Genomic DNA, 21,638 nt, shown 5'->3' on the forward strand with positions numbered 1-21,638 from the left:
TACTCTAATTGACTTGAGATTCACATATTTCTTAGCTATGAAATATAGGAAATAAGTATTTTTATTATTTTTATCAATGTTCATGGCTTTGAGGTTATAACAACATGCTAGAGTGTTTGCCAAATGCCTTAACTTATTTAGTTTTTATCTAAAAGTGTTGACTTTTACAAGTCATTGGATTAAGCCCTCTATGATCTTGCGTGGATCAGTCTCCCTCAGGCAAAAATACCATTACAAAAAAAATTTCAGCCTCCTATTCTTGAGCTAGGTATAAGAAGTATCATATTACATCTCCTGTTCCTTGGGAAATTTGAGTTCAAATATCATATTCCTCCCTTGCCAAGAACTTCATTGATGATCTAGTATTGCCCACCAAGGCTGGAGCTAAGTGCGAAGCTTAGCATATTTAGACCAATTTTCTGATTTTTTTGCATTATGTTAACTATGTTCTAAGGAGGCATATAAATTGCTATTAGATTTGCTTACTTTTAGGAAAGAAAATGTTATCTAAGCCAAATGCTGATTTAATACTATATTGCTTAATCAAGAGGTTATAATTTATTATAAGCAATCAAATAGAATGGCTTGAAAAACCTTTTATTAAAGTTTAAGATAAAGGAAAAAGGCTCATGAATAAGAGTGTATCTTTCTTTTTTCAATTGGTGATTATTCTTGATATTTGTTAGATACCAATCAAATTTAGTTTAGTCCATTGAGAGGATAATCTCAACTTTTAAAAACTTTTCTGTGCATTGCATAGAGTAATGCCTGGTTTTCTTAATAGTAATGTTATTCTTATTTATTAATCCAATTGACCAAATGGAATTTATAATTATAAACATGTATATAATTTATAAACATAAGATTAATCTTATTGCATATCAACCATTACATGGTAGAATAAAAAAATATCCCAGAAAGTGTTTAGGAAATTTTATAAAAATATAAACATGTTTATAAAGTATAAATGCAAGATTAATCTAAATGAATAACCACCGTTAGATAGTAGAATATTCTAGAATATCTAAGTATATTCTAGATATATCTCAGTCCCTTATTATCTCATTTTTACTTATAATTTTTTAAATATAATGCTTAAGAGTAAAAGTTAACAATATTAGTGTCTTTTGTTATTTCAAAATATTTTAAATTTTTATATTACAATTAACCTTTATATGTTTAATTTTTTTATTTGCTTAAGAAAACCTGCAGCTTTATATTTAGGGTTAAGATAGTTTAACCTAAATATAAAAAAGAAAAAACGACCTTTCATATATAGTTCAGGTAATGGAAGCACTTCTGCAAAACAGGAAGATTGTAGAGGCAACTCACAACGTAATGGCCTTTTGCATCGTTCTTCCCAACAAAAACACTGTAAAGTTGACATGACCCTTGGTGATAACTGTGATAACTGTGGTGCTTGTCAAGGGATTGCTAGCTTCTTTCTCTCACCTTGCCTTGTCAAGTACTTCGACTATGATGATGATGGAGAAACCACTACTGGAAACTGCCACTGGAAGTCATGTGGATAAAATCATCAGAATCTATCTTTATGTTTTACATATAAAATTCATAATTGAATATTAAATTATTAAGTATAAAACTAATAAAAATTTAATGATGGACCTGGGTAAGGTTTTATTTTGCCTTGACACACACACACACACACAGATATATATATATATATATATATATATATATATATTTATATATATATATATATATATATATATATATATATATATATATATATATATTTATATATATATATATATATATATATATATATATATATCAAGGAACTTCTTGACTTGAAAATTCATAACTGTAGCAAATGAAGCTATATATAAACTAAATATAAAATGAATGCAACTTGATCTTTATTACAAAAGAAATTTTCTAAATGAGAAAATATAAAATTTGGTTTGCTTTAGCATATATCTAAGAATATTCTAGGATATTCCTTGATCTATCTGTTAAATTGCTAATATTCTTACTTTATTCCAGTCAAAAATTAATGGCACTTCCTCTTCCATTTTCCACACACATAAAATCTTAATCAATTCCATATCCAAACCATGAGTTTTACACATTCCTTATACTCATCACATGTTGATAATGGATTCATCCAAGAACTTGTCTATAGACAGCATATTCCACAAGGAAGCTCTTGATCTGATAAGTATCATGGCTGTATCATGGACAGTGAACAAGATAAGTTGGTATGGCCTTTGAAGCTTAGCAATACTTCAATCGACTTGAGATTCACTTTTTTTTTTAACTAAGCAATATAGAAAATAAATATTTTATTATTATTTTCAAACTTAGCAATATAGGAAATAAATATTGTATTATTATTTTCAATGTTCATGGCTTTGAGGTTATAATAACACGCTAGAGTGCTTGCCAATGCCTTAACTTATTTAGCTTTTTTATCTAACAGTGTCAACTTTTACAAATCATTGGATTAATCCCTTTATAAACTTAGCTAAATAAGTCTACCTCAAGCAAAAATACCAACCATTACAAACGAATCTTTGGCCTCCTATTCTTGAGCTAGGTCGTGACTATGGCATTACATAAGAAGTGTTCTCTTACATCTGTTCTTTGAGGAATTTGAGTTCAAATGATATATTCCTTCTTTGCCAACCATTTTGAGAACTTCATGGATGATCTAGTGTTGCCCACCAAGCCTGGAATTAGCCTAGCATATTAAGACCAATTTTCTGTAATTTTTTAACCATGTTCTTAAGGAGGTATATAAATTGTTGAATGGCTTGAAAAAACTTTATTAAAGTTCAAAGATAAAGGAAAAGGCTAATGAATAAGAGTGCATCTTTCTTTTTCAATTGGTGATTATTCTTGATATTTGTTAAATACCACTCAAATTTAACTTAGACAATCTCAAAATTTTAAAAAAATTTAACATATGAATCCCAATTTTAATATAAAATTTTAAAATATTTTGAATAATACAAGAAAATAATATTGTTATCTTTTCATGTTTATATTTAAAAAATTTATAAGTAAAAATGAGATAATATCTTTATATTTGTATGCAAACAAAACTAAATTTATAATAATAAATATCAATTAAGTGAAGATTCTGTCATTCCATATACTAATAGTGTACAGAGCTTTTCTCTCAATAACAGCGTATTTCACTTTGTACCACCAACAAAGAAACTGAAAAGCAATGTTCCCATAACTTTGGACTGGCTGACAAGGTTTTCACTGCCACTGGTGGTGACGAACAAACGCAAAGGCAGGAACATTGATGGGAACACAAGAAGTAATGAGAGCTGAAGCAGCCAAATGCCATGAAAGATTATATAATTGACGTTGAAAACTTTATCATCACGGCATTGTGATTCTGTGGCACAAACACTTCCATGAGGCTTGAGAACATACAGGCAGTCACCATGAGCCGTAGAAGCATATGATAATGTCCTTTCATGCCAACAATCCGTGGAATGCCAATGAAAGAGGAAGAGTTCTTGGGCGAACGCTGCTGCTCCCATGAGACTTACAAAAGCACTTGGCAAGTGTAGCTTGTAACGTCGTGCATAGATAATGAAGGGATTAGCCAAGGAGATGTGCTCCAGGTCAGGATATCTTCGTGTTGGCTGCACAATGCAGTGGAAAGTGATGACTCCTGCACTCTTAAGGAAGAGAATGTAAGACTCAGCTGGCTTTGTAATGAGGGGGAGTCGCCCAGATTTCCGGTGGCCTTGAAAACGGGATGCTGCATTCGTGAGAAAGAGCAAGATGAACGCAATTGTTGGAATTTTGCCATCTTTGCGTCACATGTTTCCCTGACAAGGCTTGAAATTTAAGGTGATGTATCACCAGGTCAAGGACGGTATTCTCACACTCATATCAAAGTCGGTCTTGGTTGGTTGGTTATTCTCATTGATTGACCAGTATCCGAAGATCCTAGACTTTGATCAAAGTAAAGTACGGAAAGTTCTGTATCCACCTTGACCACGACTTCATGGAGTTCAATTGCCTGTGTCTGGGTTTGCTTTTGTAACGCACTATTGCTTGACTAACGTTTGTCAGTTTTTTTTCTCGTTTTTTATTCACATTTGTCATGAGTTCTAAATCCACCACGACCTAATCAGCTTTTTTTTGAGTTCTGGCCACATGAATTTTTTAAGAACTGTCAAGACGAGGAAGAAATGATGGAGGAAAAGTAATGCTGAGGCTAATAGATGTGTTCTCATGTTCCTTTGCTCGAAGCTTATACCTCCAAATTTGAAGGCTGTCCCACGTGATACCTAAAAATGTGACCCAAAAGCCAATAAACACACCGCAGCCAAATGCCCACACTGAAGCTTCATGGAAGAGGAAGTCTTTCTCCCAACTTTTGTGACTTGCAGGGTGCTCTTGATCCTTTGTTGCATGGCCACAAGGAGACAATGGAAACCCACAAAGGTTCTTATTGCCTTGGAATGCAAGTGGAAATCGAGTGTTGATATTGTAAGCAGTTGGGACCAATCCGCTTAAGTTGTTGAATGAAACATTAAAGGCAGACAAAGGCAATTCCCCAAACTCGTTTGGGATCCTGCCTTGGAGCATGTTCCACGACAAGTCAAGCGACTGAAGCTTTTTCAAGCTGGAAAGATTGAGAGGTATGGCACCGGTGAACTGGTTGTGCGAGAGGTTGAGATGCATTAGTCCAACCAGTTGCCCAATTTCTTCTGGGATGACGCCCTCGAGAGAGTTGCTTGAGATGTCTAATGAAGTCATGTTGTTTGAAACAACGATGGTTGTCCGATCAAACTGTAACCTTGCGCCATTGACCGTGATAACCAGGTTCAACTGAACCCCTGTATAAATGCCAAGATTCAAATCCCCACTAGTGTTGCCCTTGAAACCTTGAAACTTCCAAAGCTTGCCTGGCAGCTGCCCTATGAGCTTATTGTTTGACAAATCTAAAATTTGGAGCCAAATGAGATTGGTGATGCAAGCTGGAATCTGGCCAAACAGCTTGTTGTATGCAAAAGACAATATCATAATTCCAGACCAGCTGCAAGTCTCTTGAGGGATCTCGCCTGTGAAATGGTTCCTACTATAGTCCACGACTCTGAGGTAAGTGGAATTCAAGCTTTTGACTGAAATGGTGCCACTCAACATGTTGTTGCAAATGACAAAGAAGACCAAACTTGTTAAGTTACTCAAGTCAAGCCGCACCTCACCCGTGAAATTGTTCTGCGCAAAGTTGACAACCTTGAGCTTGGAGCAATTCCCTAGCCTTGAGCTAATCTCTCCCTGGAACTCGTTCGTTGAGAGATCCAAGTAAACCAGGTTAGTGCATGCACCAAACGTTGGCATTTTGCTCCGTATCGAGTTTCCGTGGAGGTCGAGATAGCCAAGATTGGTGCATTTGTCGAGTGGAGGAACTTCATTTCTGAGATAGTTGTCACTCAAGTCAAGTGTCTCAAGACGATCCAGCTGGCTAATGCCTTTTGGAATGCTTCCATCTAGATAGTTTTTGTTGAGGTGCAATTGCTGGAGAGCCTTGATCTCTGTGATTGAATGCGGAATGCTTCCTGTCAGGCTGTTAACGTCCAAGCGAAGTAGCACGACAGGAGAAGACGCATTAAACATGGGAATGTTTCCTGTAAAGTTGTTGTAATGGAGCTCTAGGTGCGTTAGAGATGGCATGCCCACCATAACATCAGAAGGAATCGATCCGTTGAGAAAATAGTTTCGCGATAGTCCCAACCACTTTAGCCTACGAAGACCAGCAAAAGAGCCAGGTAATGGGCCATATAGAAGGTTGTCAGACATGTCTAGAAATGTGAGGCGCGAAAGGTTTCCAAGAGTGATTGGTATAAGCCCCTCCAAATTGTTCTTAAGAAGTGATAACCTTTCCAATTTCTTGAGCTTACCCAGCGATGGAGATATAGAGCCTGTTAAGGTGTTGTTTTCCAGATTGAGGAACTGCAGCTTGGAGCAGTTCCCAACACTCGATGGAATAGACCCGCTCAAGAAATTATCAGATAGCCAGAGCTCAGTGAGATTCTGGAGCTGCCCTAATGTTGCTGGAATATGGCCAGTCAATTGGTTCCCTCTCAAGTTGAGCTCTGTGAGTGAGGAGCAATTTCCGAGGGTGGTAGGAATTTGCCCCGTTATTTTGTTAAACGATAGATCGAGCTCTGAAAGATATGAAAGCTGCCCAAGCCTTGGCGTGAGAGTTCCCACCAAGGCGTCATCGAGATCCACAGAGGATAGATGTATGGACACTACTTGGCGTTTAGAATTGCAACTAATGCCTCTCCAGCTGCAAATCCCACCCTTGTTTCCTTCATGCCAGTTAGAAAAGGTAGAATTGCTTTGCAACATGCCTTGCTTGAACTCCAGTAGAATTTCCATGTCCATGATCTTATACAAAAGAAAGAACACCTTAGGAGTTTCATTTCAGAATCATGTAATCATACCTCAGCAGAAAGATTCATGCCAAGTGCGAAGAGAAGTACGATGCCCCAGTGAGAAAACATTTTCTTCTTGTGACAGGATAGAGTTTGCACTAGAAATTTAAAGATCACCAGACTTTATATCTTGAATGCGACATCAAAGAGTCCAATATTTTTCGCTGCTGGTCCAACAAAAGTCACATATTTGTTCTAGGTCATGTGACGAATTGTCTGCTGGTCAAACTCATGCAATTTAAATGTGCAAGCATGCCGTGCTAGTAGTCCATGCCGTGCGAGTCCAAGCATATGCTTTAGTTTATCATGCCGTGCTTGACTAGTAGTTGAAGCACGGTGTGTTTGCCAGTCAACATTAGAATTTGTTGTTTGTTGGTTATTGTCATTCACAATGTTCATGGAACATATCTCCACTATATAAGAACCATGCACAACATCTAAGGCATTGAAGAATGGTAGTGATATTGTTAGGCACCAAGTTAAGATAATAGGATAATGAAAGTGCCCTGCAATCAAGTGATTACCCCTTTAGTCAGTTGGCTTAGGGTGTAAGGGATAAGATCCTAACATTGGTATCAGAGTAAAATATTTGTATTGTTGCTTGTAACAACTGCTTCCTTCTTTAGCTTCTGTGAAGCTGATGCAACATGTGAGACCAACATCAATGGAATTCTCAGCAATTGCAAGAGCACAAATCCCTCTGCAACATGTTGTAAATTTGTGAGGAAGATGTCACAAAGTATGTCAGCTTGAGTTCAATTCTAACCATTACTAGAAAATGCCATCGAACTCTTCCCCATCACTATCAGTGTGGAAGTAAGGCAATTTTTAAATTTGCTTTTTCAAATTCATTATTGTCTCTTCAGGTTATCTTCTTCCCTGATTCATGGTCATGGAATGGTTAAAAATAAAATTTATTCTTAAAAAAAAAAAAACTTTCTGGTAGCCCTTTGCTTGTGTCGCGTGTGGGATCAAGGCCGCAGAGGTAGAGATCTTCATCGCCAGAGTCGAGGTGATCGATGACTATTATGCCATCCATAGCCCCTATGGTGGCATCACTTGCTCTGGCGCGGACGACAGGGATGAGAAAACGCGCCGAGATCTTGAAAGCGGTACGCGCTAAAGTCAAGCGGGACGTCAAGCGGCAGATGCAAATGCCCAAGTTTAGCAGTTCGCTGGCCGAGATCATCCGGAGATCATCGTAGAAACCCAAGTTCACACCGTCCAATGTGGTTTTCAAATCCACTCCAGGTGCTAGAGAGTCTTAAGGACCGGGTGGCATGTTGGGCGGAGCAGGATTTATTCAGATGCGCAAGCGCCATTGATAGGACGAGGGAAGTGATGCTTTTGTTTGCAGTTTCGAGCACACGCCATGCACCAGGCCAGAAGCTATAAAGTTCTCGCCGTGAGGTAAAGAAGTACACAAGTAGTGTGTTCCTCCATGCTTGGGAGGGACTGTCATTTGAAATAATATTCTAGGTGCTTGTGGTAGCGACGTTGTTATATGAATTGAGCTTGGATTCTGACCTCAAGAATTCATTGCTAATGTGGTGCATGATCACTCCGTCTGGGCCATCGTAAACAATGACCCATGTCCATTTGAGAAACGTGTCTTGCTGATCCTCTTTCTGGATTTTGCAAATGGAGCAAGAAAAGACACTATACCTGCTGCAGATCAAGCTCAATGCAGATCAAGCTGACAGTTGACCTTCTCAACAGCGGTGGCTCCAACACTGTCTCTGTTGCCGAGAAGGTAAGCCCGAGCAAGCCATGCGAACGGCGAAGCACTCAAAGGCGAAGAGCCAATTGCCCAACAATTTCTCGAGCCTTTCATCATCGACAGCTCGCGTTTAGAGGTCGAAGTCGATCGTTAGCATACGCGCTTCTGGATCTTCGAGAGCTCGGCCTCTTGCGCCACTATGGAAGCTAGAGAGGTGACGCAGTTCATGAAAGACTGCGCGAACAAAGCGGGTTCCAGCAGGCCAATCTTCTCGAGCTAGGGCTCTTTTTTTTCTTTTTTCTGCTGCAAGAAAAGCCATTACACAGCCACCGCTTCGTCTCACTCCTCCTTGTGCTAAAACGCTTCCCTTGTTTTTTAGAAAACGACCGTTAAATGATCCCATGAGTGATTGAAAGTCCATAGCCAAGAATATGATAGCTCTGGACGACACTGATAACAAGGGTTCTAGTAGCTACTTCCCAAAAATTTGGGATGATGTTTTCTTTGAATGGTCATGCTACATGACACTTTGGGAGGACGAGAGCACGTGTGGAGAAACAATGAGGAGCGGGGGCACGAGCTGTCACTGTGTTGACAAAACTGAGTCGATAAGCATCACTTATGGAGAGTGATCCCTACTCCTCAAGTCTCTACCATGAATGTAAGTGTATACATGCTGTTTGCGTACCTGGGTTCGTTGGGTTCGTTAATTTTTCATTCATTTCATCTTAAGTAGTGTGTGCAGCACGGAATTGGTGGTTTGCTCTGCTTGCGATTCCATCTTAAGTGGCTGAAGTGCCCTGGCAACTAGCTTTCTAGCCACGGATTGCATTCTAGTGAACAAGATATTAAGTTACGATAGTGCATGCTAAAGATAAGGTTTTTTCCTTCGCAAGCTGCTCATTCAGTTTCAATCTCGACATTTATAACAGCATGAATCCGGTGATACAATGCTTACACCGAATCATCGTCCAATCTCCGAGGTCACTGCTTTGAGCTCCAAGATTCTTTGAGCCATGATCAGCAGCAGTTATAGTGTCTTCTCTTGCTCCATTCTGTTTCGATTTCCTATCTGCAAAATCCAGAAGCAGGATCAGCAGGACACATTTCTCAACGGAGATTGGTCATCGCACCGATTTCTCAGGTAAGCTGAACAGAAATCTCCTTGTAAAAAATTTTGCTTCATAAGATGATTATAATTGCCGCGTAGTTGTGCTCCTTACGGATGGCAATACCAACCGGATTTTCCCATCTGTTGATTGGAGATGCTACAAGGTTAACCCCAAGACCTCGTCTTGATTGCGGCTAGTCGACTTATGCCTTGGGTTTGTTGATTTCGCGGTTTTGAAAACCCCACGCAGAATTGTATCTAGAAAACAGACGTGCTGAAGCTACCAGCAGTGACAGCGACGGAAACCCATCTGATTTATGGACAGAAACGTGTCACAGTCTAGTCAAACAAAATGACAAGGCTCTCTTGTTTCGATCCGTATTTTGATATTTCAGCAGAGCTAGAAGCAGCGGCATGGAAGATCATCTGAAACAGGTAATGGGGATTAGTTCACATGGACAAACTCGTGATTTTTCAGGGAAAACAGTCTGCTGTGAGCTATGTAATCTGTATGCTTCTTGGGCTTGGCCTCTTGTTCCCCTGGAACAGCATGGTTACTGTCATGGACTACTATTTGGTTGTGTTTGCGGTGAGTCTGAAAAACATTCTTCAGCATACCAATTGACAAGTTTTTTTCCAGGCATACCATCCCTCTCGAGTCCTGACACTGATATACCAAGCCTCTGCTTTCTTCACTGTAGCGGTTCTAGCGTACCACGAAGCCAGGGTGGATACCCGCTTCCGAGTTCTCCTGGGCTTCTCACTGTATTTTGTCTCTTCCTTGATGGTTCCCATTGTGAGTAGATTCTTTCTGCTGATCGACTAATTCACAATGAAGTTTGCAGATAGATTTGGCTAGTCATGGCGGAGGAGGCCTCGCACCTTACACAGGTCTCTGTGTCTTATGCATGTTATTCGGTCTATGCGATGGCCTCGTGCAAGGTGGACTTGTTGGAGATCTTTCTTACATGCACCCTCATCTTCTTCAGGTACTGAGACTTTATATTGTTCATGCTAATCGGCATCTCATGCAGTCATTTTCTGCTGGAGCTGGTGCCTCTGGTGCTGCCACTTCTGGTTTGAGGCTTGTAACGAAGGCATGCTTTGCCAGCACCAAGGGCGGGCTTCGTAAAGGAGCACGTAAGTTTTCAACGCTTGTCCTGCAAATCAACTAGTGTGATCGTTTCTACAGTTGTTTTCTTCTTCCTTTCTACGTCTTTCCAGCTCTTGTGCCTACTACTGTATGCCGTAGTTTTTCCAAAGCTGGAAACCATCAAGAACTATAGAAAAGCTGCTGCATTGGAGGGTGCAACCACAGTTGGTGCTGATCTCGCAGCCGCAGGCATTCACATAGACAAGGTAGTCGGATTAAAAGATAATTATCCAACTTACAACTTACAATTGGTGGCTGGTGCTGCATGCAGGATGCAGAAGAATGTCCAACTACTAGGCTGTCCAATTTTCAGCTGCTTACGCAGAACTTGGACTATGCATTTGATGCTGCTGCAATTTTTGTGCTCACGTTGTCAATCTTTCCAGGATTTCTGGCCGAGGATACTGGGAAGCACAGCTTAGGATCCTGGTAAGCAGTTGCTTCTTGGCGGTTTTCATATAGTTTTCTTTTTTCCTAGGTATGTGGTGGTTCTTATCGCCATGTACAACTTTGGAGATCTCACTGGACGATATTTGCCCCTCGTACCAGCTCTCAAGCTCAAGTCGAGAACCCAAATGTTGGTAGCAGTGATTGCCAGATACTTATTCCTCCCTGCGTTCTATTTGACAGCCAAGTTTGGCGATCAAGGCTGGATGGTCATGTTGTGCATCCTTCTGGGCTTGAGCAACGGGCATTTGACCACGTCTGTTCTCGTCGCCGCGCCAAATGGTTACAAGGTGTGTGTGTGTTTGCTTGTGCGATTTTTCTCTATGACCTCTGATATTATGTACAGAAGCCGGAGCAAAATGCATTGGGCAACATCTTGGTGGTCTTCATACTTGCGGGCGTCACTGTAGGAGTGACACTGGATTGGTTGTGGCTTATCGGTAAAGGCTGGTAGCGCTACCATGAATGACAAGCAGATTTAGAGGCCCATTCTCGTGGTTTCCTAAACATGGTGCACAAAGAAGTTGTTCGAATGATGACTGGAAGGACTTTAGTCTCATCGAATATAATTCTTGTTGCAAACACCCAGAATGGAAGAAACAATGGAATTGTTCAACAAGATGCCTATGCATGACGTTGTGTCACCTTGTCATTTTCAATAATATGGGTTGCTCTTCAGGTGCATTTAGGTGCATTCAAGGGACATGTACAGCATGTGTAAATGGGATGGGGAACTTCCTCTTCAATGGCTTGTGTTATCAAGCTAATTTAATGGTAATGTGTTCACACCACCATATTATTATATTAGATTTTATAGAGTTGATAGTTTAATTTAATAATTTATTCACACCAGAAATTGGCAGCTAATGTAAATATTAATGAAAATACTATAACATTAGTGTTGCCAGTGGAACTCTTGTTCCCAGAGCTGGCTCAAGTTCTCACAGTGTTGTGTTGGTAGAAGTGAAAGTAGTGCTAATGGTCTTGGCTCAGGATCTAATTGATGGAACTCTTGTTCCTGGTTTTAGAGCTACCGTGAAAGATCTCAGAATGTTATTATTAGTGTCATTGGTAGAGCTATCATGGGTCTTGGTGGTCCAAAGTGTTTGATTACCATAGGAGCCTCAGACCAACTTGAGTTGCATATAATTAAGTATTTTTATATATACTGTATCATTTTCTATACATAGTTTATATATCTTATAAAAGTTAAAAGACAAAAACTATACTTCAAAACTATCATTAGTTGATACTAGAAAAAATTATATAAATATTATATAATAAAATAGCTGAGACAAGATAGGCTGCTCTAATGACTCCACAAAACTTGCCCAATGTTGGTTCTTCACTGATTGCGTCTACTTGTCTTGGGTGTTGGACTCATCCTCATATATAAGTTTAGATGGAGAGCATCAAAATTGGAGTAAAAAGAAAGTAAACAAGGAAGAGAAAGTTAAGGTTTAAATATAAAGAAGAAAAATATTTCTAACTGATTATTAGGATATTTAGAGTTAAGTATTTTTTGGGTTTGGGGAAAGCTTAATATAAAAAGGGTGTTAAAAAAGCGTGAACTTATAGGTACCTTGTAAACAACTAAAGATTAAAGAGTTTATAATTCTCAGCAAGCTAGAATGACCAATACACCATGAGGCAAACTCAAGATTTGCCCTTGTTAGAACTCCGATATGCACAAAGGTGAGAAAAATCATATTGTTCAGAAGAGCAATGCAAAGGAAGGCTTGTAAGTATCTTGAAGTCTGATGCCTTCTTCTTGCCTAACTCCTCCTCATCCTCACTTTAGTTTATCAACGCACACTTTTGCTAGGTGATTAGTTTTTCCACACTTAAAGCACTGCCATTGATAACAGCATGAAAATTTTTGCTTTCATTTCTATAGAGTTTTAAGGAGTTAAGTTGGTTGCAATGCCTTCCATCGTGAGAAAATTTGCTGCATGGCTTTGGAGTCTGTTTAGGATTGTCAAAGTTATAGCACATCACTTGTGACACCTCCATATCTTCCAAATCATCAAAGTAAGGTACACAAAGCTTATAAGCAAAGAAAATGAAGAATAAACAAAAACCAAGATCTTCTAGAATGCCCAGCCAAATTCTTGGCTGCAAGTAGGAATGTGATACTGTGCAAAACCATCAAAACAAAGCCTTTAAAAAAACAAATGTGCTCTCCTATCATTCTGCCCGAGAGGTCATGGCTGGGAATAGCTGTGGGCTAGCTGCCATGGATATGATGACCATGGTTTTGGCTGCACATTGCTATCTCTGGCCAGGAAAATACCTTTCACCAGTGATGCAATTGCCACTTTGGCCATAGTAAGATCTAATCCTCTAAAGAGCATCCCCAACAAGAAAATAAAGGATCAATCACGGCCGACTATTTGGGATTCAATAATGACCACCGATCAGGCATGTCGGCGTCTATGCGCTTTGCATTCCATGAAAAGATCTCCAGTCTTCTCGAGGGCTATCACTTTACAAGAGAAGTGATGGGGTGTGGTTGACGATCTCCTTAGCCCTAGATCCATCGTGAATATACTTGCAAGGAGAGAACATTTGGGTGTCTTGGCATGTATGTTCGGTCGCGAAAATGTCCCATTTATTTCTTTTGAACGATTGAAACATGCTCTATTCTCGGAATGTCGTAAGCAATCAAACATGGTGGTTTGTAAGCTCGATAGAAGATTGCCCAGTTCTTGCAGGAGCTTATCTAGAATATTTTTCCAGGAACTCGATATTTTTGGTTGCCCATTCTCGGCATATGTTGTAGTTATTCACTTCCATGTCAGGAAGGCACATCTCCTGAAACAAAGTATAGCATTCTTTTTCTTTGCATTCTCTCCTTTGATCCATCCTTGGCCCTCTGCGACTGCGAACAAAAGAGCCTTTCCCCTTCTTCATTCTCTCTTCATTTTGTTAGGGTTTCTAGGACTCCGTGATGGTAAGTCGAGCAAGCCTCCATCTTGTTCTTCTTGTTCTTCTTCTTTAACGCGGTCGCCTTGCCAGTACGCGATCTCAGCTATCAACGAGAGTGAGAATTCCAAAAGCCGATTGGAGCCTTTGGCCCCCACAAAAGAAGCGCAGGTTAGAATCTCAGGTTAGAAAGAATGTAGCTAGTTGTTTTAAACTTAGTTTTTGTGACATAGGAGTCTCATCTCACGAAGCTCTACCAAGATGCTTTGTCAAGTCTGCAAAGCGGGGACCTGGCAAATGCTCGGAGTCTCTTCCAGGCGATCATCCAAGATCCTTTGTCCATCAAGTCACAGGTAACTTCAAACACTTTAGGCTTTTCTTTCCAAATTTGTTCTTTGAGTCCTTATGATTGTTTCTTCGCTGTGTTTCTCCATCTAGCGAGGAAAATCCGATGCAATGCTCCACTTGAGGTGAGTGAAAAAAGAAAAAGCTTGGACCTTGATCATCTTTTCTCGTGCAGGTTCTTAACTTACAGAAACTTAGCCGAGACTTACGTGAAGCAAGGGCCAGAGTTTTCCGCTGAAGGTCTTCACTATTACTTGCAAGCTGTGGCGATCGACGATAAGGATGTCGTCCTTTGGAATCGTCTGGGAACACTCGCCTGCTCGCTTGGAAAGCTCAATATCGCACGCAAAGCGTTTGAGCAGGGTCTTCATTGCAGTCCACGACACTGTAAGAATATATTCATATCTTTCGTGTGGAAGATCTTACCAGCAGTTCTATTCCGACCAGGGAGTTGCATGGAGAAACTTGTCGAAGTTTTGATCGCCATTGGAGACGAGACAGGCTGCATCTCAGTCGTGAAACGTCTGCTTAAGTTCCATCCTTCGCACCCTCGCGCGCTTCATATCAAGAGCGTTATTGAAGGCAAGCACCATGGCACTGGCATTGCGGGGATGGACGGTTTGGAACCGACGCATACCAACCTTTCGTTTCAACGGAAGAGGAAGCTCGACGTTGTCCCGGACACATCCAAGAGGAAAAAAAGGAAGCAGTACTCGGTCCAGTTAACGCTACAGGAGCCGTCTTGGCTTCTCCTTGTCAAGGCTACTCTGGAGTCACTGCAAAATAGGCAGCATGGGAAGGTTTTGAAGAGCGAAGAGCTCAAAGAGAAGAACGGCTGCTATCTTGCCAATTCTCGCGTTTTCTTCTCGGTGCAAGGTCCCGATGGTGGTAGCAGCGGCCAGACTTCTGCCAAGCTGACAGATGATCTTCTTCTCAACAATAGTGGCTGCGACACGGTCTCTCTTGCCGAGAAGATAAGCCCGAGCAAGCTCTCAGAAGTCGAAGACAGCCATGCACACGAACGTCGAAGCACTCGGCTACGGAGCCGGATCAAAGGTGAGGAGGCGGTGGCCGATTGTCCCAAGAGCTTGACACAACTTCTCGAGCCTTTCATCATCGACAGCTCGCGTTTAGAGGTCGAAGTCGATCCTGAGGCTTCAGTTATCACGCACTGCGAGCGAGTAGACGGCTCCTTGGCATACGCGGCTTCTGCTTCGTCGTCTTCACCCGAGGGCTCGGCCTCTTGCGTCACTGTGGAAGCTAGAGAGGTGACGCAGTTCATGCAAGACTATGCGAACAACAGTGGACTATATCACGTTGGACACGCTATTCTCGAGCGCGTTTCTAGCAGTGGTATAGACTGGAAGGAGCAAAGCGAGCTTCTTCTCGAGCTGGAAAAGTATACCAGGCACTGGGGGAACGGCAGGAGTTCTAGGTGCAATCTCTTCCTGGCCGAGTTATACTTGGATGCTGCGTCTTCTTCTGCCGAGCCAGGCAAGCTCCTCGACCACTGCAACTACAACATATGCCGGGTTATCGAGTGGTCGGCTCTGGAAGTTGATTGGGACCAGGAAAATAATGCTCTACGAAGCAGCAGCATCGAAAGGGATGCCGGGTGGATTTTCTGGGCTCGGTTTCATTGGGTCTACGGGCGTTACTGCATGCTCGCTGGTAATCCAAAGAAAGGATTCAGCGAGTTTCGAAAGTGCCTTTGCTTGCTCCAAGCACAACGCGAGCGCTACACGGCGATAGTTTTGCCTCACTGCAAGATGGACAAAAGGATATCGTTGGAAATGGCCGAGCAGAAACTATACGAGTTTGAAGTTGGAGATTTGCTGAAAAACACGGTGGCCAAGCTGGACAAGGAAGAGAAGTATTTGGAGCTCATTAAGGTTCTTGAGCCGGCACTCTTCTCAGACAGAGCATCCAAAACGTTCAGCGGCAAGTGCACCGATGCTATGCAATCGCAGGAGTTCAAGGCGCTCGGCATGCTTATATCTGCGTGTCAACGAGTGAAGCCCGCCAACTTTGTGATCCAGCTGAAGTGCCACCTCAAAAGGCTGGAGATCTTCTGTCACTGTGCTGGAGTTTTCGTCAAACCCGACGACGATCTGTCGCTCTCGCCAGGGAGCGCTGCAAGCGGTGAGATGGACGACGACAGGGCCAAGGAGCTTAGAACTTGGAGCAAGAAAATCGCCGAGGAAGTCAGGCTGCTTTCACGGTGTGCCGCTGCTCTCAAGAAGGCGGACTCCTCTAGACATGTCGACTTACCACTGGGACGTCTCCAGAATGCTCTCCTGGCGGTTCTGATCCATTTTGGATCGGGATTCTCCTGCAGAAAGCACTCCAACTCGAGTCTCAGCGAGAACCTGGAGACGAGCTTCTTCGTGGACGCGGCCATTGCATTTTGCAGGGTTCAGCAGCTTCATCCAGCATTGCCCGTGGAGCAACAGGTACACACATTTTTTCTTACATTCATATCACTCACGATCCTTCCTCTAGGTGGGTCTTCTTGTAACAGTGCATGACATACTGGCTGATCGGGGAGTTTGCGCGGCCGGAGCTTCGTGTGACGAAGGAGAAGGCTCGTTTCTAAAGATGGCTATCAAGCATCTCTTGTCGCTGGAGGTGATGCTGAAGCAGCGGGATGCTGAGAGCGAGAACGCACGTACACAAGAAAGCACAGCGACGAGTGGCTCCGTGAGAAGGTCCGAGTCACTCACTGATTTATCCGAGAAGAAGATTTGCGAGAGCGAGGACCTCGAAAGAAGGAAGGCTGGCGGCCTGGACAAGGCGCTGGATCAGTGCTTCTTCTGCTTGTATGGTCTCAACCTCAAGTCGGACCTCGAGTCAGGAGCTTCCAGCGATCTGGCCTTCCACAAGACACCGAGTGGTGGCGACTTTCAGTCGAAAGAGCAATGTGCCGCCGTGCTTCAGTATGTTCTTCCCTACGCTAAAGCGTGCTCGGTAAGTCTTTGGCTGTTTCTACTCTTGTGCTCGACTGATGGATTCGATTCCACCTGCAGAAAACCGGCCTGGGAAAGCTGCGAAAGGTTTTGCAAGCCGTTCGTAAGCAGTTTCCTCAGCCACCTTCAAACATCCTGGTGGGAAATGCCGTGGACGCCTTTATGGACGACTTGTCTTTTGACGAGGACAAGTTCTCGGAGATGGTGATCAACAGAACCAACGTCGACGAGCTTGTCAGCTTTGCTTTTCCCAAGCAAGAGGAGAATCCCGCTACTGCCGTGGTAATCTATTCCACTCCTACAGAGGAACCAAAGAGTGAAGAGGCTGAAGCAAACACCCAGTCTTACGTGGAGGTGTACCAGAATCTCTATTTCCTGCTAAGTCAGGTGGAGGAGACGTCGCCGACCGATAGATCGCCTGGTTTCGTGTTCACGAAGGAAGGGGAGGAGTTTTTTGAGCATGTCTCGAGCCTCTTCAAATACGATCTTCTTTACAACATGCTGCGGTTCGAGAGCTGGCACAAACTCGCAGGCATTTACGACGAGGTATTCTTCTTTGTTTAAGACTGATGATCTGATCTCTGTGTGATCTTTTTGGTTGTAGGAAGTTGATCTCCTGCTTAACGACGGTAGCAAGAATGTAAATGTTCTCGAGTGGCGAAAGAACGCGAGGCTAACGTCCAGAGTGGAAACTAGCCGGAGACGAAGTCGACGCTGCCTTTTGATGAGTTTGGCACTAGCTCCTCAAGCAAAGCACGAGGTGAGTACTTGTTTCAAGTCCAAATTTGCTGTGATGCTTGATGATGTAGTTCCAGATTCACGAGCTTCTGGCGTTGGTCTATTACGAGACTCTTCAGAATACAGTTCCTTCGTATGATCAACGCTCTCACGTTCAAAAGAAAGACGCTCTTTGGACTTCGAGGTGCCTAAATGCGATCAAGCACTGCGAGATAGCATATTCACTGAGGTATTTCCTTCTTTATATCTCTCTAGATCTCGTTTTTGAGCTTGTGGTATGCAGACCGGATTGGACGCATTTGCTTTATCTTGGCAAGCTCTCTGAGAAACTCGAAAAGCCCAGCGAAGAATCCTTTAGCTTGTACAAGAGGGCCATTGAGCTGAATCCTTCAGCTGTTGACTCTTTATACCGTCTGCATCGCTCACGGCTGAAGCTGCTTTGCAAAGGGCGTTATCACGACATGCAAATCATCGAGGTACTTTGTTTTCCATGTAGCGAGACTATAGAAGTTTTTATGATTTCCTTCCCCAGACTGTGGCCAAGTTTTGTTATTCAAGTTCTACAGAAGAGCTCGTCAACAGTAAGCTCAAGCAACCAGACGAGCAAGTTGGCAACGAGGAAGCTTATCAGAGTGACATAGCGACGGCATGGAGAGCTCTTTTCAAGGACTGTATTTCCGCCATGCAGGCGTGCACTGATGGAGAATTAAAGCACTTTCACAAGGCTCGTTTCTGCATTGCCCAAGGACTCTACTGCCGAGCGGAAGAACAGGACTGGGAGAGAGCCAAGGAAGAGCTCGCCTTTTGTTTCCGATCGAGTCGATCGCTCTTCACGATAAATATGTGGGAACTCGACGGCGTTATCAAGAAGAACAAGTAAGTTTTGTTGCAAGGAAAACAACCATTTCACAGGTCTTTGTTTTTGCAGGCGCAAGGCAACCGGCCACACTTATGCCAAGAAGACTTTGGAGCTCGGGCTCCCAGAAAGCTCCCGAAAGTTTATCACATGCGTTCGCAAGTACCTGTTACTCTACTTCGTTCTCTGCGAGAAGGCTGGAGATTATGTCACATTGGAGCGTGCATATTCCACACTCCGCATAGACAAGAGGGTAAGAGAGTAGAGAAAAAAATTCGCGTTTTACGTGATCTTCCGATGTCTTGGTCTCGGTTCTTTCAGTTCTCCATTTGCCTCGAAGATATAGCAAGCGCAGCGCTTTCATCCTACGTGCATGCTTTGGGCGCAACCATCACTCAGGCCGAAAGCTCTTCGTCTTCGTCCTTTAGTTCCTTGCAAGGCCTTCTCGAAAGAATGTTTAATCTCTTCATGGATCACGGGATATGGTGGGCGGAGACGTCCGAGTCAGAGGGACAAGAAGTGGCTGTCTACTGGTAAGAAAGATCCATTGTTTGTTTTTTTTTTCCAAAGATCTAAGCTCTTTTCCTTCAGCTACATCCATCGCTACCTCCATTACCTGGAGAACGACTGTCGCGTGGACGCACTGGAGCTCGTGAACGAGAGGATACGGAAGCGTTTCAAGCATCAAAAGCTAAGCAATCCTCACTTCTCACAGATTTGCCGGCACGCCACCGTCGCCTGGTGCCGGGCTCTCTGCTCGGCCCTCGCGTCCGTCACCCCGCTCGAGAGGTTGCCGGACCACACCCCGCAGCTCATCGTCGACTTGCAATACGACGTGCTCCTCTTCAGCCCCTACGACGCCGACACCACGAGCAAGATCTCCCAAGTCTCTCCATCTCCAGCAGCAGCCAGAGCGGAAGAAAGCGCTGCTCCTCCGGCCTCCGCAGCCTACATCTCCCGCATCAAAGCCGTGCCGATCGTCCAAGTCTCTCCGGACAACGCCGAGAAAGCTCACAGCTACCTCCGTGCCACCTTCGTGTTCTACCGGGAAGTCACGTCGGGGCCATTCCCGAGCGGTATAAACCTCTTCATGGCATCACCCCTGGGAGCAGCGTCCACCGAGCCAGCGGCAGGCATCCAAGCGATCCCGGGGTTTGATCCTCTCGACCTCAGCACTCCAAGGAAGCTGCTGCTATGGGCTTTTGCGCTGGTTCACGGCCGAGCAGCGAGCATAGCCGACGTTGTCAAGTACTGCGAGGAGCAAGCCAAGGTAAACCAAAGTTCTGCCAGCTTTTTCGCTCACTCTCGAGGGTTTGTTCTTCCAGACGAGGCTCAAGAAATGGCCTACTGCCGCGGCTACCGCGGCCTCTCACGTACCATCGCCGGAAAAGCTGGCGTGCTCCATAGCAAAGTGTGCCGAGCAGGCTGTCGAGATGGAGCAAGAAACCATGGTTTAAAGTGACTATAGCTCAAGATCACTCCTGGGAACAATGGACTCAATGGTCTCGTGGTTTTGATTGTCAACAGGAAGAAAAGGTGAAAGAAGGCCAGAGCGTGGCCGTGGGGGAATTGGAGGAGGCCTCGGCGATTTGCGGCGTGAAGATGGGCGCCACCATCGCAGTTGGGCTCCACATTGGCTGCGAGATGAGTTGCTCCAGTGCTGTGGATGATGATACAACTGATGCCTCCATGATCGACAAGGACGACGACGACGCCACTTGCGGAGATTCCAGCAGTTGATCGACCCAAAACGACGAGGACGATGGCATTGACGCGCGATTGACCACCAGCGGCGGGGGAGATGGGAAGCTCCTCCTCTCCGGGAGTGGCTGATTGATTTGATGCGCTTCTGGGGCCACCATGGCCACTGGCGAGCTCAAGTCGCTGAAGAGAAGATCCGAGAGCTTGTTGATGCACCGCGCGGCGTCGATCGAGAGTGGGAATTGCTGCTGCTGGGCCGAAACCTTGGTGGAATCCGTGGGCGCGATGCAAATCCCCTGTGTGGGCATTTTTGACATTAGCTGCTTATGCTCTGTTTGGGGCGGTAGCATGGAAGCGCTAGCGCTGCCGCTGGATGCCTGCGCGATCGCAGCGTCCGATCGCTTGGGCTGGTAGGGAAACATCTCGTAGGCGTTCCTGGGATCGTCCGGGAAGTTGAGCTTGGCGCGAATGCCCCGGAATCGAATGGCGGCCTCGTCGTAGGCTCGCGCGGCGTCCTCGGCGCTGTCGTAGGTCCCCAGCCACACTCTGGCCTGCTTCACTGGATCGCGAATCTCGGCAGCCCATTTCCCCCAGGGACGCTGCCTCACCCCACGAAACTTGGTCCGGCGATGGCGCCTGGTGGATCCATCGCTGGGCTTCTTGGGTTTGAGCGCTCTAGCAGAGCTCGTCTCTGCGAGGCGAATGATAGAATGTAAGATCGTCTGCTAGTCGAGAATTCCCAAGGGAGAAGAGATCATACCAGAGATGGGCGCCTTGTTGGTTTGATCCGAGTCGGAGCTGGAAGAGGAATCGTGGCTCTTGGCCCGCTTGGATCGCCAATTGGACTGCGCGGCCCAGCTCAAATCCTCCTGAGCGAGCGCGGGAAGGACACTAGGCTCGTGATTTTGCTGCTGCTCTTGTTGATCATGCCCGGCGTGGGCGAGCGCATCCACCATGATCGCCTGCTCTGTTCCAGCCACATCGTAGAACATCCCCTGCATTAGCTCCTCATCGAAGAACGCATCGAATCCACTGCTCTGCGAGCTCCATTCCTTGTCCTCCATCGATCCCAGGCAGCACGAATTGTAGCGCGCCGGAGAGAAGATCATGGATCGAGGGGAAATTTCCTGGAGTGGAGTGGTTCTTCTTTGTCTTGACCCTGTTCTTTGGGGATTGGTGTTTCTTCTCACTCCTTCGAAGCCTCCCCCACTGGTTCTTATGTCCCCAATCGTTGCGCGT

The 21,638-nt window shown here is 44.1% G+C and overlaps 4 protein-coding genes across 5 annotated transcripts; 2 read left to right on the top strand and 2 right to left on the bottom strand.

Annotated features, from left to right (window-relative positions):
- Window positions 1-3,161: 3,161 nt before the first annotated feature.
- On the bottom strand, window positions 3,162-6,387 carry LOC112342321 (LRR receptor-like serine/threonine-protein kinase FLS2). Its single transcript, XM_024663971.1, has 2 exons — window positions 4,314-6,387; window positions 3,162-3,745 (listed from the first exon to the last, which is right to left on the bottom strand). Exons 1-2 carry the CDS (start codon window positions 6,385-6,387, stop codon window positions 3,162-3,164), a joined length of 2,658 nt encoding a protein of 885 aa, XP_024519739.1.
- Window positions 6,388-9,618: 3,231 nt separating this feature from the next.
- Window positions 9,619-11,567, top strand: LOC9648000 (equilibrative nucleotide transporter 3). 2 transcript variants are annotated; one of them, XM_024663961.1, is made up of 10 exons: window positions 9,619-9,703; window positions 9,756-9,857; window positions 9,909-10,064; window positions 10,114-10,257; window positions 10,303-10,408; window positions 10,461-10,627; window positions 10,693-10,850; window positions 10,900-10,998; window positions 11,052-11,158; window positions 11,215-11,567. In XM_024663961.1, exons 1-10 carry the CDS (start codon window positions 9,683-9,685, stop codon window positions 11,310-11,312), a joined length of 1,158 nt encoding a protein of 385 aa, XP_024519729.1. In that variant the 5' UTR covers window positions 9,619-9,682; the 3' UTR covers window positions 11,313-11,567. The 2 variants fall into 2 exon arrangements, with proteins under 2 accessions (XP_024519729.1, XP_002990188.2); XM_002990142.2 differs by having other exon boundaries at window positions 10,900-11,158.
- A 1,887-nt stretch (window positions 11,568-13,454) lies between these two features.
- LOC9647662 lies at window positions 13,455-20,198 on the top strand. The gene is made up of 16 exons (XM_024663945.1): window positions 13,455-13,821; window positions 13,887-13,964; window positions 14,027-14,146; window positions 14,232-14,263; window positions 14,314-14,525; window positions 14,586-16,591; window positions 16,641-17,105; window positions 17,165-17,650; window positions 17,709-17,864; window positions 17,920-18,071; window positions 18,126-18,318; window positions 18,375-18,718; window positions 18,771-18,951; window positions 19,020-19,231; window positions 19,290-19,968; window positions 20,024-20,198. Exons 1-16 carry the CDS (start codon window positions 13,819-13,821, stop codon window positions 20,153-20,155), a joined length of 5,451 nt encoding a protein of 1,816 aa, XP_024519713.1. The 5' UTR covers window positions 13,455-13,818; the 3' UTR covers window positions 20,156-20,198.
- Window positions 20,040-21,619, bottom strand: LOC112342313 (ethylene-responsive transcription factor ABI4-like). Its single transcript, XM_024663946.1, has 2 exons — window positions 21,160-21,619; window positions 20,040-21,090 (listed from the first exon to the last, which is right to left on the bottom strand). The coding sequence occupies exons 1-2, from the start codon at window positions 21,506-21,508 to the stop codon at window positions 20,219-20,221; spliced, it is 1,221 nt and encodes a 406-aa protein (XP_024519714.1). The 5' UTR covers window positions 21,509-21,619; the 3' UTR covers window positions 20,040-20,218.
- Between the last annotated feature and the right edge of the window lie 19 nt (window positions 21,620-21,638).

Source organism: Selaginella moellendorffii, unplaced genomic scaffold (genome assembly GCF_000143415.4).
Source record: "Selaginella moellendorffii unplaced genomic scaffold, v1.0 SELMOscaffold_105, whole genome shotgun sequence".
In the NCBI taxonomy this organism is placed as follows: Eukaryota; Viridiplantae; Streptophyta; class Lycopodiopsida; order Selaginellales; family Selaginellaceae; genus Selaginella; species Selaginella moellendorffii.